This window comes from Neomonachus schauinslandi, chromosome 10, assembly GCF_002201575.2.
Source record: "Neomonachus schauinslandi chromosome 10, ASM220157v2, whole genome shotgun sequence".
In the NCBI taxonomy this organism is placed as follows: domain Eukaryota; kingdom Metazoa; phylum Chordata; class Mammalia; order Carnivora; family Phocidae; genus Neomonachus; species Neomonachus schauinslandi.
The window spans coordinates 8,503,434-8,519,103 of NC_058412.1; the positions used below are offsets into that span (position 1 = coordinate 8,503,434).

General features: G+C 51.0%; 1 protein-coding gene across 1 annotated transcript in view; it reads left to right on the plus strand.

Annotated features, from left to right (window-relative positions):
• Positions 1-15,670, plus strand: part of GREB1 (growth regulating estrogen receptor binding 1) — a 67,774-nt gene that overhangs the window by 37,896 nt on the left and 14,208 nt on the right. The window contains exons 17-23 of the mRNA XM_021697573.1: positions 2,572-2,911; positions 3,889-4,004; positions 5,524-5,723; positions 7,091-7,180; positions 9,571-10,199; positions 12,966-13,068; positions 15,188-15,346. Coding sequence (XP_021553248.1) covers positions 2,572-2,911; positions 3,889-4,004; positions 5,524-5,723; positions 7,091-7,180; positions 9,571-10,199; positions 12,966-13,068; positions 15,188-15,346 — 1,637 coding nt within the window. The remainder of the gene's footprint in view (positions 1-2,571; positions 2,912-3,888; positions 4,005-5,523; positions 5,724-7,090; positions 7,181-9,570; positions 10,200-12,965; positions 13,069-15,187; positions 15,347-15,670) is intronic.

Below are 15,670 nucleotides of genomic sequence, written 5' to 3' on the forward strand. Positions count from 1 at the left end.
GGCTGTATTGTATCTCATTGCACTGGCTTCTTCCATGAAAACATCACCCCTCATTGCTGCTGAATTACACAGTCTTCAGCTTCTAGAGGGGGACTGATTGTTTTAAACATTGTTTGAAAAATTCCAAGAAAAGACTGATGACCTGTCCTGGGTCAGGTACCCATCCCTGAATGCATCTATTAATGCTGGCAGGGCAGGGCAAGTCCAAGTACCAAGATGGTAGCTCCCATGAGAATTCAGGGTCCAGTTCATCTTCTCTCTCAGGCTTTTTAGTTTTGATCTCTAGAATTTGAGTCTTTTTTATATCTCCACTTACCATTCTTAATCTTTCCTGTAGTTTCTTAAATGTATGGAATGTAGTTACAATAATTGTTTTAATGTTCTTATTTACTAATTCTATCATTTGTGTTATTTCTGAGTCAGTTTCTACTGATTGATTTTTCTCCCTCCTTATTAGGGGTTGTATTTTCTTCTTTAAATATCTGGTAATTTTTGAGAGGATTCCAGACATTGTAAATTTCACCTTGTCGGGGCTGGATGTATTTGTATTCCTATAAATCTTCAGCTTTGTTCTGGGATATAGTTAAGTTACTTGGTGATGGTTTAATCCTTTCAGGTCTTGCTTTAAGCTTTGAGCTTTGTTAGACAGGACCAGAGCAGTATTTAGTACAGGGCTTGGTCCCACTACCAAGGCAAAACTCTCTAAATATTCTATAATGTTCCACAAATTCTGAGGTCTTCCATGCTGGCAATGGGAACAGGAATTATTCTAAACCCTGTATGAGCTTGAGGCATTGTTCCTTTTAATTCTCTTGGATGATTTCTTTCTTGGCCTTGAGTAGTTTCCTCACCTATGTGCACTGATCACTACTCAACTGATGACTTGGGGGACACTCTGTAGCTCTCCTGAGTTCTCTCTTTGTGCAGCTTATTCCTCTCTGGTACTCTCCCCTGTGAACTCTTGCTACTCGATTTCCCTGGACTCCAGTGCCTTTCCTCAAGTCAGGGAGACCACTGATGCTTTGCCTCGGTTTCCCTTTCCTGAGCACATTCCAGAAACTTTTTCAAGGAAGAAGCTGGGGGTTCCTCCAATTTTTCCATTTCTAAGGATCACCGTCTTTCACTTCCTGATGCCCCATGTCTTGAAACACTCTTGTTTCATATATTTGTCCAGTTTTTTTGTCATTTCAGATGGGTAAATATGGTTCCTGTTCTGACTCTCCTTGTCCTTTGAACAGAGTTGAATGCTGGTACTTCCCACCATATCAGAGATGGGGAGAAAGTATGCTTCCTCCCAAATGACATCCTGCCCTTCTTCATCCCCCTTCATCCCACCTTGCTCAGGGTGACAAGGGGCCACCACAGTGCGGGCAGTACTGTAGGGCAGGGGAGACCATTCCTTTTCCACCCTGCTCTCTTCCTTTCTTCTTGGGCACTATTTGGCCAGTGCACCAGGGGCAGGGCAAAGCAGTCCTTGGACTGCTGAGTCCCCTTTGTGCCAGAATCTGCAGATCAGTCATGCCTTCCTGAGACAGCAAGCCAGCTCTCCAACTTATAGAATCCATGATGTAGTTGAAATGCTAAGGACAAAGAATGAAGAAAAGGAGGAGAATAGTAGACAAGAGAAGACCTCAGAAACTCTGTGGAAGGTGACTGATTGCCCTGATAGAACTCTCAGGGTGGCATGGCCATGGTAAGGGGCCAATCTTTGTAGATCGAGAAACTTTTTTTATCTTCGCCCCAAAAAGCCACTGTGTCAGGGGATACATTCCAGAGAAATAAACCCACAAGAGCATCATGTGTAAAGCAGATGTCAGTTTGTTCCTACAGAGAAACACAGTGGCCTCCGGGGATGGCCTCCAGATCTGTTTCTGATGTGTGGGTCAGAAGAGTGCCTGGAGGGCATGTGGTCTTGGCGGGGTCACCACTTTTTTGTGGAAACACAGATGGTAACAGTTTCTGAAGCCCAACTGGGGTTCTTGATTTGACTGAGTATGTTCTGATTTGTAATTCATCTGTGAAATCACATCTAGTTACATTTCTGATTACTCATTGTCCTTGAAACAGACGCAGAAGTGTGCCTTCGGATGGTCGCCCTCAATCTGGGGAATGTGATTGCTGCGCTTACATGCTGATCGCTAGTGGTTCTATTTTCAGTGGGAACTGGGGGCAGATTACTGTACAAATTAAGCTGATGAGAGATGAAACCATCGTTTGTTTCATTCACTCCTCTCTTTGTTCGTTGCACAAATATTTATTGAGCCGCTATGGTGCACCAGGTGCTGGAAAGCACAGAGAAACAGCAAACCTGTGCGCTTCTTTCCTAGCTGGAAGTGACAGAGCAATTTTTGATTTGACTTCTAAGGAAGGCTTCCCTTTCAGGTTTGAAACAACCAGCTTCGAAAGGAAACACAACCAGGATGCCACCTGGGGGTCACCGTGCCCGCATCGCTGGCTGTGTTGGGTCCCTCGTTTGCTGGGCGCAGGCCCTGCTCCTCCTCCCGGAGCACTCCGGGCGTCCTGGAGGTGGCCAGCAGCCCGGTCATGGCTCCGTGTCTCTGTTTGTTGCAGGTTCCCCCGCCTGCACAGCGCGGTGATCAGGACCTTTGTTCTCGTGCAGCACTACGCGGCCGCCATGATGGCTGTGAGCGGCCTCTCGCAGATGAAGGACTACACATCGGTGGAGACGCTGGAGATCACCCAGAACCTCATCAACTCCCCCAAACAGTGCCCCTGCGGCCACGGGCTCATGGTCCTGCTGCGGGTGCCCTGCTCGCCGCTGGCGGCCGTGGCCTATGAGCGGCTAGCCCACGTGCGGGCTCGCCTGGCCCTGGAGGAGCACTTCGAGATCATCCTGGGCAACCCCAGCTCTGGCATCACTGTCGGGAAGCACTTCGTGAAGCAGCTCAAGGTGGGCGCTGGGGGCAGGGACAGGAGGGGTGGAAGGTGCCTGGGAGAGTAGGGGGGAGGGGTGATGGTGTGGTGATAAGCACCTTGGCCCCCTCCATGCTTGGCCAACCCTCTGGCCGCCTCTCTTGCCCTGTCCCTACCTGCAGTACTAAATTACTTATAAATGTTGCCCCCCGCCCCCAATGCATTGTCTTGCTCTTTTTTTTTTTAATGATTTTATTTATTTGAGAGAGAGAAAGAGTGAGCGAGCACGAGTAGGGGGAGGGGTGGAGTGAGAAGCAGGCTCCCCGCTGAGCAGGGACCCGGATGCGGGGCTCACTCCCAGGACCCTGAGACCTTGACCTGAGCCGAAGGCAGATGCTTAACCGACTGAGCCACCCAGGCGCCCCTTGTCTTGCTCTTTTAAACTTCTGGGCTGCCGTGTGCCTTTCATTCTTCCTGGGAGTGCTTCTCCTCCTCCTTGGTTTAGCCAACGCTTATCGGCCTGCAGAACTCAGCTCCTGTGGGGCTGACGTGGTGCTCCCTGCCTGTTCTCTGGCTCTTTCTCCAGGCATTGGAGGGCAGGGACCACCCCCATAGTCCTCAGGCCCCCCCGCAGACTAGCACAGTGCCTGGCCCCCAGCTTCTCACTGAACCCACAGAGAGGTGAGGGAAAAAGTAGGAGGGTTACAAAGAATCCTGAGAGAAGAGGTGAGCAGGAACCGAGGGAGAGGCATGGCTGAGAAAGCACAGTAAAAAGGTTAGACCAATTGAGGATATGCACTTTTCTTCCCGAGGATCAGGCAGCACATATTCTGTGGATCACTAACACGTGCCAGGCAGTGTGGCTGGGAATGCAGCCGTGAAGCAGACGATGTGCTTATCTGTCCTTCTCACGAAACGCTTTCAGTCAGGAGGAGGACACCATAGATCTGTCAGAGCTGGGCTAGTCCGAAAGAAAGGAGTCTCCCCGCCTTATTGCTTTTTAATTATCTGCAGATGTGGCAGAAAATTGAGGACGCGGAGTGGAGGCCTCAGACCTACCTGGAGTTGGAGGGCCTGCCGTGCATCCTGATCTTCAGTGGGATGGACCCTCACGGGGAGTCCTTACCGAGGTCAGGGGAGGGGGCTGTGTGGCCCTGGGGGTCTTTGAAGAGCCAGCTGCCTGTACCCACAGCTCTGGGGGTGGTCGGGCCAGGCTTCCAGTGCCCAATGGCAGGTGGAGTCTTTACATTCAGAGTCATCATAGAGTTGTGCATTCACCATGACAGTTTCCCAGCCTGTGGCACTGAAATGTGTCTGAGGTCTGGGCAGCATTTCCTAATTCTCAGACAGGCACCATTTGGGCTCACGGGGTGGGATGGCTGTGGCTGGGCCTGGTGGGTGGAGGTCTTCCAGCTGGGGTTAGGGTTTGATGCCTCCCTCAGTTTCTCCCGTGAGGATCACCATGTGCATTGGGGATGACTGTTCTGTTTAGGAAAGTATCTGATCATCTTGGGGGTCAAGGCTCCACTTCTGGTATCTCGCTGCTGGGATAGCAGGGCCCTCCCGGTGTAGGAGGTGTTCTGGGAAGTGGGGAGGCAGCTGATGCCCCTTAGGAAGAGCTGGTTTCCACATACACAGCTGACTGTCTCAAAGGCTGTGTTCCTTTGGAGACCACGGCCACGGAGAAGTCAGCTGCAAGCCCCCTCAGTGTCTCCTGGGGTCTCTAGGCCGTCACACGGACAGGTAGACACTCAGGACAGAAGGTCACTGGGCCTCCAGTAAGGCAGTTCCTTGAATGGGTGGCAACAGGTTGGCTCCTGAAGATTTACTTAATACCATGGAGAAGAGCAGGTGGCCACGCACATCTTTCCGGGTATAACCAAAGAGTAAGAACTGACATTTATTGGGTTCCTGTCATGTGCTGGCACTGTACTGGATTCTTCTCATGTGCTGTATTTCATTTTACTCTCACTGCTATCACCCTGAGTGAAGGTAACATTTGTGTCCCCTTTGAGCAGTGAAGAAATGGGACTTACAGAGATTAAGCCTGGTGGACCATGGACTCTCGGCTGCCCGACTCCAAAGACGGGGATCCTTCCCCTGGGCCACCCCACACTTACACGAGGGCTACTGCACACGGTGTCCTCACAGGCTGGGTAAAGGTGACTTGATTGTCATCCTATCCCTAGCATCTAGCACAGTCCTGGCACATTTTAAGTGCTGATTGAATAATTAAATGTCCACTGACTGCATATAGTCTTCAAACAGTGCACTTAGATGGCTATTAATATTAATTCTCATCTTTCAGATGAAAATCTGAGTCTGAAAGAGGTTGCCCAGCTTGTGGAAGTTTCTGGCCCTAGAAGTAGCAGAGCTGGGGTTCAAGTCTGCTTTTCTTCTGGCCTGAAAATGCTCTCTCGATGACATGCAGGACAGGGCTGAATCCATAGCAGGTGCCCCAGGAGACTTACTGTTAAACTGACTTGGTTGCCAAGGGCTCACTGTACTGTGATCTGCTTTTCTGTTTGCACAAGTCCTAGGGCCCTAAAGAGGCGGCCGGGGGCTGGTCCCAATCCCCATTCCCCCCAGCGCTGGGAGTGGTGCCTCATTGTAGAAGACACTCAATAGATACCTTCTTGTTCCCTCCAGGTCTCTGAGGTACTGCGACCTGCGTCTGATAAACTCCTCCTGCTTGGTGAGAACAGCCCTGGAACAGGAGCTGGGCCTGGCTGCTTACTTCGTGAGCAATGAGGTTCCCTTGGAGAAGGGGGCTCGGCACGAGCCCTTAGAGAGCGACGCGGAAAAGCTGAGCAGCACAGACAACGAGGATGAGGAGCTGGTGACGGAAGGTGAGGGGTGGCAGGTCCACCTTGCCTGCTCATCTTGGGGGCAGCCTGCCCTTGTGTGGCCCTGGGGCCCGTCTCACGGTCAGCAGCTCCGATGAGCACTATCTGGATACGTCTTTGCAGGAGATGGCACATCCCTGATTGCATTCAGATTTTGCTCCCCCCCCAGTTTTGGTGGTATGAGAAAATGGAAACCCCGATTGGTTCTTCCTAGCTCTAGAATTCTTAGAGAATAGGAAGGAAAATTGCAATTTCTCAGGACTCCGTTTCCTACTCGGTTTGACTAGTCAGTGACTTTACTGCCCCATATAAGCTTTGCTCGCGTATTTCCTATGTGAACCAACAGGTTGGGTTTATTATGAAGTTTGATGAGAAAAGGCCGGTTTCATTCCAAGACATGAAAATCCAACACTGTATTTTAATAGGACACGTAAATCAGAGCAATGCAAGGCATCTGACTTGTCAACAGTGCAGCAAAAAAAAAGACAAAGCTGTTTATAAAAGCATGGGACGCGTTTGTGGGGTGTGATGCAGGGTCGGAAGACCCGCTTTCTCTTCCCGCTGCATCTGCTGGCTGTGTGACTTGGGACACGTCGTGCTTCCTTTACTGGCCTCAGATTGCTCACCTGTAAGACAGAGACTAAAAGGCCTCCGGGACAGACTCTGCTGGAGCTGTAGCAACCTTGCACAAACGTGATTGTGACCCTGACCTTAAGATGCCTCAATCTCCCCGTTGCCCGTGGGATGAATCCGCATTCCTGGCATTTTACAGCCTACCTCTCTAGTCTCACTGCTTCTCACGCAGTACCCCATGCTGTTAGTCACACTCAGCTCATCAGGGTTCCCTGGCTGTGCTCTGCTCTTGTCACCTCTGGGCCACACAGAGGCTCTCCCATGGCTTCAAGCTCCCCCTCCTTTGTGCTTCACTTAGAAACCCCTGCTGGCCCTTCAGGGCTCAGGTCGGGTCACTCCTTCCAGAAAGTCACCTGCTCTTGCCTTTCTGTGCCTGGCGGGAGCCTGGCCTCCAGGCTCCCAGGTCTCTCTCTGCACTCCTTACATCTGTAGCTGTGGTTTGTGAGAAGGGGCCTCCATGAGCCATGAATGCCTGACTGGCCTGCATTGCCCCCCTTCTGTCTCCTCGGGGCTCTGTCAGAGGCGGGTGCCTGCAAGATGGTAGCTGGGTGGCTCGCTGGATGGATGTATGCATGGATGCATGGATGGGTGGGTGCATGGATGGATGGATGCATGGATGGATGGATGCATGGATGGATGGATGCTAGGTGTGAACACACTTTGCAAACTCTGAAGTACTGGGCGAACATACGAGATGACGATTATGAGGCGTTTTCAGCATGTGTGTCTTGAAACAGGCTCCACTTCGGAGAAGAGGAGCCCGGTGAAGAGGGAGAGGTCCTGCTCCCACGATTCGGTGTCTTCGTCCCTCTCCTCTAAAGCATCCAGTAAGTCTCCAGGTGGGAAAGAGTGCACATCTGGATGTTTCTTTTGAGATTTCAGAGAATGAAAAGAGATCTTTATTTTCACCTAGAACTGGAAAGATAAGGGAATCTTTGAAGAACTGGAGCTTCTTAGAGATTGTGTTTCTGGATTGGGGTCTGGGATGTGAGGAGTTTGGGCAGGACGTCAGAGTTCCTGGGAGAAGATCATGGACTCTTGTCTCCCTCGGTGGCCTGTGCTGGGCAGTGTCCCCTTGCTGCTCCCCCGGCACCTGTTGGTTTAGGGAATCAGTGTGCCCTGGGGGAGGAGAGGGGCTGGGGTCAGGTGTTCTTGTCAAGTCTAAAGGCAGAGAGAAGTGGACACAGATTCCCTGGGAGAAAAGCAACAAAAGGTAACAGGTGGTCCCTGAGCCTGGGACCCAGACCACAGGGAAGTGTGGGTAAAATGCCCAGTCTCTGCCTAAGGGATGCTTGGTGTCTGGGAGCAGTCAGGACTGGCCCACGTGAAACAGCATTGCGGTCTTCCTGTGCAGCCATTACCGAGAACTGACTTGGTATCCGAGTCAGGGCAGAAAGATAGAGGAGCTACAAATCCGGCAGAAGGGAGACCTAGTCCTCGGCTCGGGGTAGTCAGAAAAGCCAAATGCTGTAGCCTCTGGTGTCGTCTGCCCCAAACAATATAGGGAGCTGGCGAATGGGTGAGTGAATGAATCTGTGCTATTCAGAATAGAGAGGAATCGTGCTTTGTTCTTCCCCAGTCCTGGTGGGACAGCTTTCTAGAAGGTTCTGGGGACACACTGGTCTGTGCAGCGTCTTCAGGAGTAGAATGTCCAGGCTATGAGCGAGGCTCTCTCCTTCTGCAGTTCTTCATTTAGGTGCGGTGACTTTCTTAGCCAGGACTCCTCGGAAGAAGGTCCTGAGGTCTTAGGGGTCTCTGACGAGATGCTTCTCATGGCCTCGGCTGCCATACATTTCAGAGATGCGGGAATGGAGGCCCAGGGAGGTGAGACTTGGCCGCAGCCACCGAGTCAGGGTGGAGACCTGGGTGAGGGTGGGTCTCATCTTTATAGACTGACAGTTTCCCTGGATTCAACTGGGGACAGACCAACTGAGGTTTGGGGGTGGACGGAGAGAAACGTCCATGTGGGTGTCCATCCTCAGGGTCCTACTGGGCTGGCCCTCACAACCTAGGGAAGCAGATGAAGGCATTGGGGTTCCCTTGGTCTACTTTTGGAATCTTGTGCCTCTTTGATGTCCTTCAGGCCCATCTGTCCCCCTTGTCCCAGGCCAGTGCCCGAGTCCCTCACAGCCTCCCCATATGTGCTCTTCGGGCTAGTCCATTGACACTGAGCCAGTCGCTTCAAGTGCCTTGCCCAAGCGCGGGGTATCTCAGCAGGAGCCTCCAGCCGAGGGGGACTGGCCAGTGCTGCATTTCCTCCTTCCGTGAGCCGTCTGGAAGGGCGCTAGATGCAGCCGTGGAGCCGAGTGGTAGGGCCCTTGGGGGGAGCTCAGATCCAGAGGGGAGGTTGCCTGAGCAGCGTGGTGCATGGGGTGCAGGCTGAGCCAAGTGCTGCAGGGTGGCCGGAAGGCCTTTCTGAGGCAGGCCTCCCTGGGTCTGTCTTCTGTCCACACCGTCTCCTGGGAAAGGACAGAGTTAAGACAACGATGCAGTGTCCCGTCTGCCCTGCTTTCTGCGGGCCTGAGCTCTGCAGGGCTGCCGTGAGCTGCCACGCGAGCCGCCACGCGAGCCCTGGTGCGTATGGCTGGGATGATATGAGAGAGCAGGGTGCTGCCCGGTATGTGGCCACACTCCCCGAGGCCTCAACGTGGTGCACGTCGGGGAGGGGAGGAAGGAAGTCCTGGTTTGGCTGGCTGCTCTGCGTTTCCTCCCCCGATCCTTCGAAAAGCAAGGTAATTCCAGCGTTTGGTTAAAGCCTCCTGAGTCCTGAGTCCCACGCGGCTCCCTGGCAGTTTGCACGAGAAGCTGCCACTGTGCTGGTGCAGAGGCTAGATGTGAACTCCCTGGTGAGGTGAGGGACAGCGGGGAGCGGCGTCCCGGGAACACCTGCACGGGGCGTGTGCGGAGCTTGAGCCCGGTGCTGTGGAACAGATTGGGTCGGGGCTTGCAACGGAGAGGTTTTGAGGCCGTGTGCAGGGTGCCGGGGTGAGTGTGGGGTGAAGTCTCGCCCCGTGACACCGGCTCGCTTTCTTCAGCAAGTCGTGGCTCTGTCCTAAGACAAAAGTTTCTGTGTACCCAGAGGGGGGATTTCGTTTTCGTTCGTGGAAGTTCCCAGTGATTGTCAAGTACGGGTACTTTGTGTCACAGGAACAGGAGTGGTGGGCGGTTTGGCGAGGGTCCTCCCTGGGGCGTGACTGACAGGTGCATCCCTCCCCAGGCTCGGCGCTGTGCGGCGAGTCCTCGGCTCAGCCCGGGCCACCGTCGCAGGGGGAGCGGGCCAGGTCGCCACAGCCCTGCGGCCCCTCAGAGGAGGGCAGGGCCCCCGGGGAGAGACAGAGGCCCCAAGCGAGCCGGGGGCCACCGGCGGTCATCAGCAGGCACAGCCCTGGGCTGGCCCCCCAGCCGGACTCCGGCCTGAGAGCCAGCCAGAGGAGCGTCCAGGTGTCGGTCACGCCGTCGTCCTCCCAGCTCTCCTCCTCGGGCTCCTCCTCCTCGTCCGTGACCCCCGCGGCCGGCACGCTCGTCCTGCAGGCCTCCCAGTGCTCCATGACCAAGGCCTGCCGGCAGCCCCCCATCGTCTTCCTGCCCAAGCTGGTGTACGACATGGTCACGGCCACCGACAGCAGCGGCCTGCCCAAGGCCGCCTCACTCCTGCCCTCCCACTCGGTCATGTGGGCCAGCTCCTTCCGCCCCCTGCTCAGCAAGACGATGACGTCCACAGAGCAGTCCCTCTACTACCGGCAGTGGACGGTGCCCCGGCCCAACCACATGGACTACGGCAACCGCGCCGAGGGCCGCGTGGACGGCTTCCACCCGCGCAGGCTCCTGCTCAGCGGGCCCCCCCAGGTGGGTGCTGCCTGGCTGGGGCCTGGGCTGCGTGGGGGTTCTCGTGTTCACGCCCGCGGGGGCCGGTTTGGGGCTGACAGCACCCCCTTAGTCACATCTTGCCATTCTGATGGCTGACCCCACAGTGGGCGGGGGCTTGGGGGTCGGGACCCGCCTGCCACCCACGGCTGGCTCACGTCCAGCCTCGGACCGCAGGTGCTTGCCTCGTGGGATGTGGGGGCGGAGAGCTTCTCTGTGGGTGCTCCTTCAGACCCTGACTCTGCTCTTCCCACATTAGTTCATTTGGTCCCCACGGCCAGTCTGTGCCAATTAGAACCCACCCGGGGTTCTGCACCGGAAGGTTTTGGTGAAACGTATTGGGGAGGCAGGAGGCCTGTCCCTATCCCAACCTCTCACCTCACTGTATTTTCCTAACAACAAAAGACGTTGCAGTTGTCAAAATGGGAGACATCTGCCAAGTGCTGGGAGCGTGTGAAGATGACCGTGTCAGGTCTTGGAAGGGGCTTTGTCAGAACAGTGCAGAGGTGGGAGGTGGGCTCCGGAGTGGGCTCGAATTCTGCCTCAGACAACACCTGGCACCCTGGGCAGGATCCAGCCTTCTCTGTGCCTCAGTGTCCTCTCCGAGAATGAGGAAAAGAGTAGCACCTGAGTCAGAGATGTGAGCAGTAAATGAGAGAATAACCACAGGGCGCCTGGAGTACAGCCTGACCATAGAGAGCAGGTAACTGTGGGGTCAGTTACTGCTGTTTTCATCCCCCATCAATACCGTCCTGTCCCGTTTCATGATGGCTGCCTTTGGACTCAGCCTGTTAATTTCCTTACAGTCTGCTCCAAGAAATGCAAACCCGCAAAAACATGTACAAGAATTTTCATTTTAGGATTGTTTACAATAGTCAAAAACCAAACTGGAAACAACTGAAGTTCCATTGGTCAAGGTCGGTTGAATAAATTTGGGCACGACTGTATCACACAGTTCAGTCATAGAAAGTTGGAGGTAGATCTCTAGATACTGACACTGAAATTGCTCTAAGGTTTTAAATTGAAAAATTTGAAATTGAAATTGAAAAAAATCAAGTTACAGAGTAATATATACACAGTGTAATATCAATTAGGAAAATAAGTATTGGTGTGTATGTATATGTCTCTGTGTGCGGAAATACCAAAAAGAAATCCCTGGCGGAATTGCCACTGAAGAGGGTGTGGGCTTTGTAAACATTCTTCTTCACCATCACTCTGTATTTTTCTTTTTTAATTTTTTTTAAAGATTTTATTTATTTGCGAGAGAGAGAATGAGAGACAGAGAGCATGAGAGGGAGGAGGGTTAGAGGGAGAAGCAGACTCCCTGCTGAGCAGGGAGCCCAATGTGGGACTCGATCCCAGGACTCCAGGATCATGACCTGAGCCGAAGGCAGTTGCTTAACCAACTGAGCCACCCAGGCGCCCGTCACTCTGTATTTCTTGAATGTTTAAATGAATGAGCATATATTAACTTTTTATAAATTTGAAAAAGGGGATCCAGGTTTCTCCATACTGTCATATGTTATTGAATGTTATCTTAAAAAATTTCACCCATTTGATAGGTGAAAAATAGTATATTATAGTTTTATTAAGGTTGAATATATATACTTATGGGTCACTGCTACGACTTTCACAGTGATTTTTCTGGTGTGTTTCTCTTATTTACTTTTCCTTTAGGCATTTGACCTTTTTCTCTTGCTTTGCAGGAGCCCTTTAGAGATTATAGATGTTAATCCTTTGTCTATTATTACATGTATGGCAAGTATTTTCTCTGAACGTTCACCCGGTCTTATTTCATATTTTCTTTTCTAAAGTTAGTTATTTCTGTTCATCCACATTTGTTGAGTACAGAGTATGAGCCAGGCATTGAGCTGAGAACTTAGAAAGCACATTCCCAGAGTAACAGGGTGGGAGGTTAGCCCACAGGTGCCCGTTTAACCACCTGTGACCAAAGTGAACTAAGACTCAATAGTGTCCTAGCCTGGTGTGTGGCTGAGGGAGCGAGGAACTCTAAGATACAAGAAGAAAAAGCAGGAAGAGAAGAAAAATCATTTTCTTTTCCTGGCCTTAGGAGGAGAGAAATGAGATGCCAGACTTTTAAGTCTTGCACAACAGATTTTGTTCTCTTATTAGAGACCTATCGATTAACGCAAGATTAGCAATCTAATTATGCAAGATTCTTTTTTTTTTTTTTTTTGAGAGAAAGAGTGCAAGTGCATGGGGGGGAGGGGCAGCAGGAGAGGGAGAGAGCAAATCTCAAGCCGGCTCCATGCCCCGCACAGAGCCAGATGCGGGGCTTGATCTCACGACCCTGAGATCCTGACCTGAACCGAAATCAAGAGTTGGACTCTTCACCGACTGAGCCACCCAGGTGCCCCCATACAAGATTCTTCTAAGACATTATTACGCTTTATATTGTCAATTCATCTTTTGAAGCAACCTTTCTTCAGCTTGCTATTAAAGTCCTATTTCTAACAGCTTAGAAAATGTGGCCAATTAAAAGTAGAGATGCATTGCCATGATTTATAAGCAGGCAGGTCTGCTGCTCACGGGAGTCCCTCTGTGGCCTGCCATCCTTCTTTAGGTCACATTTCCCCTCAAATGGCTTTGCATCCCCCTGGCTCTTGCTTTAATGAGGTGAGGTCTTGGAAAGAGATAGGTGACACAGAGCCTGTCCGGTGCTCCAGCTGGTGCCTGCACGTAGACAGGCCATACTGAGCGTTGGCTCCAACTCCAATGTCTTCACAGATTGGGAAGACAGGTGCCTACCTGCAGTTCCTCAGTATTTTGTCCAGAATGCTCATCCGGCTGACGGAAGTGGATGTTTATGATGAAGAGGAGATCAATATCAGTGAGTTATGCATTGGTGACACGTGGGCTTAGAATCCTCTTTAATCAGTTTCTCGGGTGACTTGATGTCTTTTCCCATCTAGATGGAATTTTCAGATCAGTGATCCCACTCATCCCGGGGGCCTTGAGGGGTGCTTTTATCTCTCCCTTGTTTGCCGTTGTTTTGCTCAATATCAGAATAGCGCTGGGAGGCCTTTGTGGAGATAACACATTGCTACACTGAAAATAGCTGCTGTTTACTGCATATCTTCCAAGTGTCCGGCACTGTGCTGGATACTTTACATAAATTGTCGCATTTAACTTTCTGCACATCCCAGTGAGAGTAATTGCTTATTTCCTGATAAGTAACATGCTCAGGCGCCCAGCTGGGAGATGGCAGAGCTGGAGCTGAACCGGATTTGGTAGCTGCTTCTAGAAAGCAGGGTTATCCATCAGGGGAATTTCCCACTCAGGCAGCTGAGTGCATAGGTCCACATCTTAGGGCAAAATGGAAGTATATGATATGTGGCGAAAAGCCATTTCTCCTTATTCAGGGAACAGAATTTGCCCTGATTAAGGTAAGACTCCCTTTGAACAGGTGTTTGATGCTCCACTACCTCCTTGTGTGGCCTCCAGTGGCTCATCCACTTGGTCTGGTAAATGAATCTGTTGCTTTGGGAATTAAAATTTGCGTGAGGAGGCCTGTCTGTGTTGCAAAGAAAGGGAATGAGTAGATTGCACTGAGCATCTAAATAGCACTTGTCTTTATTTTTATTGTATACATTTGAAGTGTACAACTTGATGATTTGATATGTGTATAACATGGTGAAATCACCACGACGATCAAGCTAATTGACATGTTCATAGTTACCATGTTCACTGCAGTGTTATTCACTGTAGGCAAGATACACAACACAACCATGTGTTGTCCGTTGATGGATAAATGTCCATCAGCAGATGGATGGATAAAGAAAAGCGTGGTATATACACCCAATGGAATATCATTCAGCCTTAAAAGAGATGAAAGTCCTGCCATTTGCAAAGACATTTCTTTAGATGTTCTTGACTGTGTTTGAGTTTTGACTTGGAGAAAATTTGGAACCAAGGAGGCTCATCCATAACTTAGTCTTTCCTTTGAAGGAAAGAGGAGGGAGGCTCTTCATCCAAGCTCTGAGCTTTCACACCTCCCCCCTCACAGTTTGGAACTGAATTTCAGATGAAAATCAGACCTGTTGAGTCTCTGTGTCCTCAGTTTCTTGGATATCCCAATGACAAAGACAGGATTTGAGCCCAGTTTGTTCAACTTCAAAGCCCATTTTCTCAGAAACTCTCCTATTGCCTTGGTTTTCTCTTTGGGAAAGCATGGATAATTGCTGTTTTAAGGGGTGTTGTGAAGATTAAGATACATATGAAGCACTGAGCACTTATTACACACGCAATAAACATGCCTCTCCCTCTTCTTTGTTTGTTTCTTCTCTGATGGACACGCACTCTGCCCATGTGTACATACCATGGCTATAAAGATCAATACATTATGTAATTTTAGTTGGACCGTCTAGATATTTTTACTTTTTTAGCCAACCAGCACTGAATGAGCATCATAGATTATACCAGTTATGAGGTAAGATGTAAGATAGAATTTGGGCCATGAGTAGTGTTAGCATTCAGAAGGGAGAAACCAGTGGGCTTGAACACTTAGGCTTTCTAGAGGTGCATGAGGAGTTGGCCATATGGCTGTGTAGCATTTAGATGTAAGACAAGAACGAGAACTATGTTAGGTTCCATTGGCAGTGGGAACCAGTATGCTGCATATGGGGTGGGGCTTGCTGGGGGGATGTGCAGAGCAAGCAGTAGGTATATTGGGAGGAGCTGAAGTCAACATGGGAGCCAGAAATGCAAACCCATCCCACAGGAAACACAGCACAGGCCATGGATAAGAGGTAGACCCAAAGGCACCTCTTGCTTCCTTGGAACAATCCTGAGAATGCGGTATGTTCCAGGAGCCTTCCAGATACAGTAGCATCCCCTGGTAACCCACAGACTCAGCAACAGCTCTCCCGCAAGCATCACCCGTGTACACATTTAAAAATCAATCATTCTCACTTCCTAGTTTGTCACCTGTGTTTCTACCAATCTTACAGATCTCAGAGAGGAATCAGATTGGCATTACCTCCAGCTCAGTGACCCCTGGCCAGACCTGGAGCTGTTCAAGAAGTTGCCTTTTGACTACATTATTCATGACCCGAAGTATGAAGATGCCAGTCTGATTTGCTCCCACCTTCAGAGCATAAAGAGCGAAGGTCAGCCCCATAAACCTCCACCTTCTTCCAGAGTATGTAGGAAGAGCCTCTTAAAGGGCTGCGCTGAACTGTGTTGGCGATGAGCTCAGTTGTCTGGTGGTGGGAAATAACCAGCGGTGCCTGGCAGAAAACTGAGGTCACTGCCTCAGTGGACAAGGACGGGCTCTTCCCGAGAAGGCAGGCTGGCGGCTCCGCACATGCGGACAGTGATGAGCGCGCTCCTGGGGGTGTGTCATGGTCAGAATATCCTCAAGGTCCTGGTTAATAGGGGATACGAGACATGGATGTTAATGTATGAATTGGGGTTGTCCTAATGAAGCACAC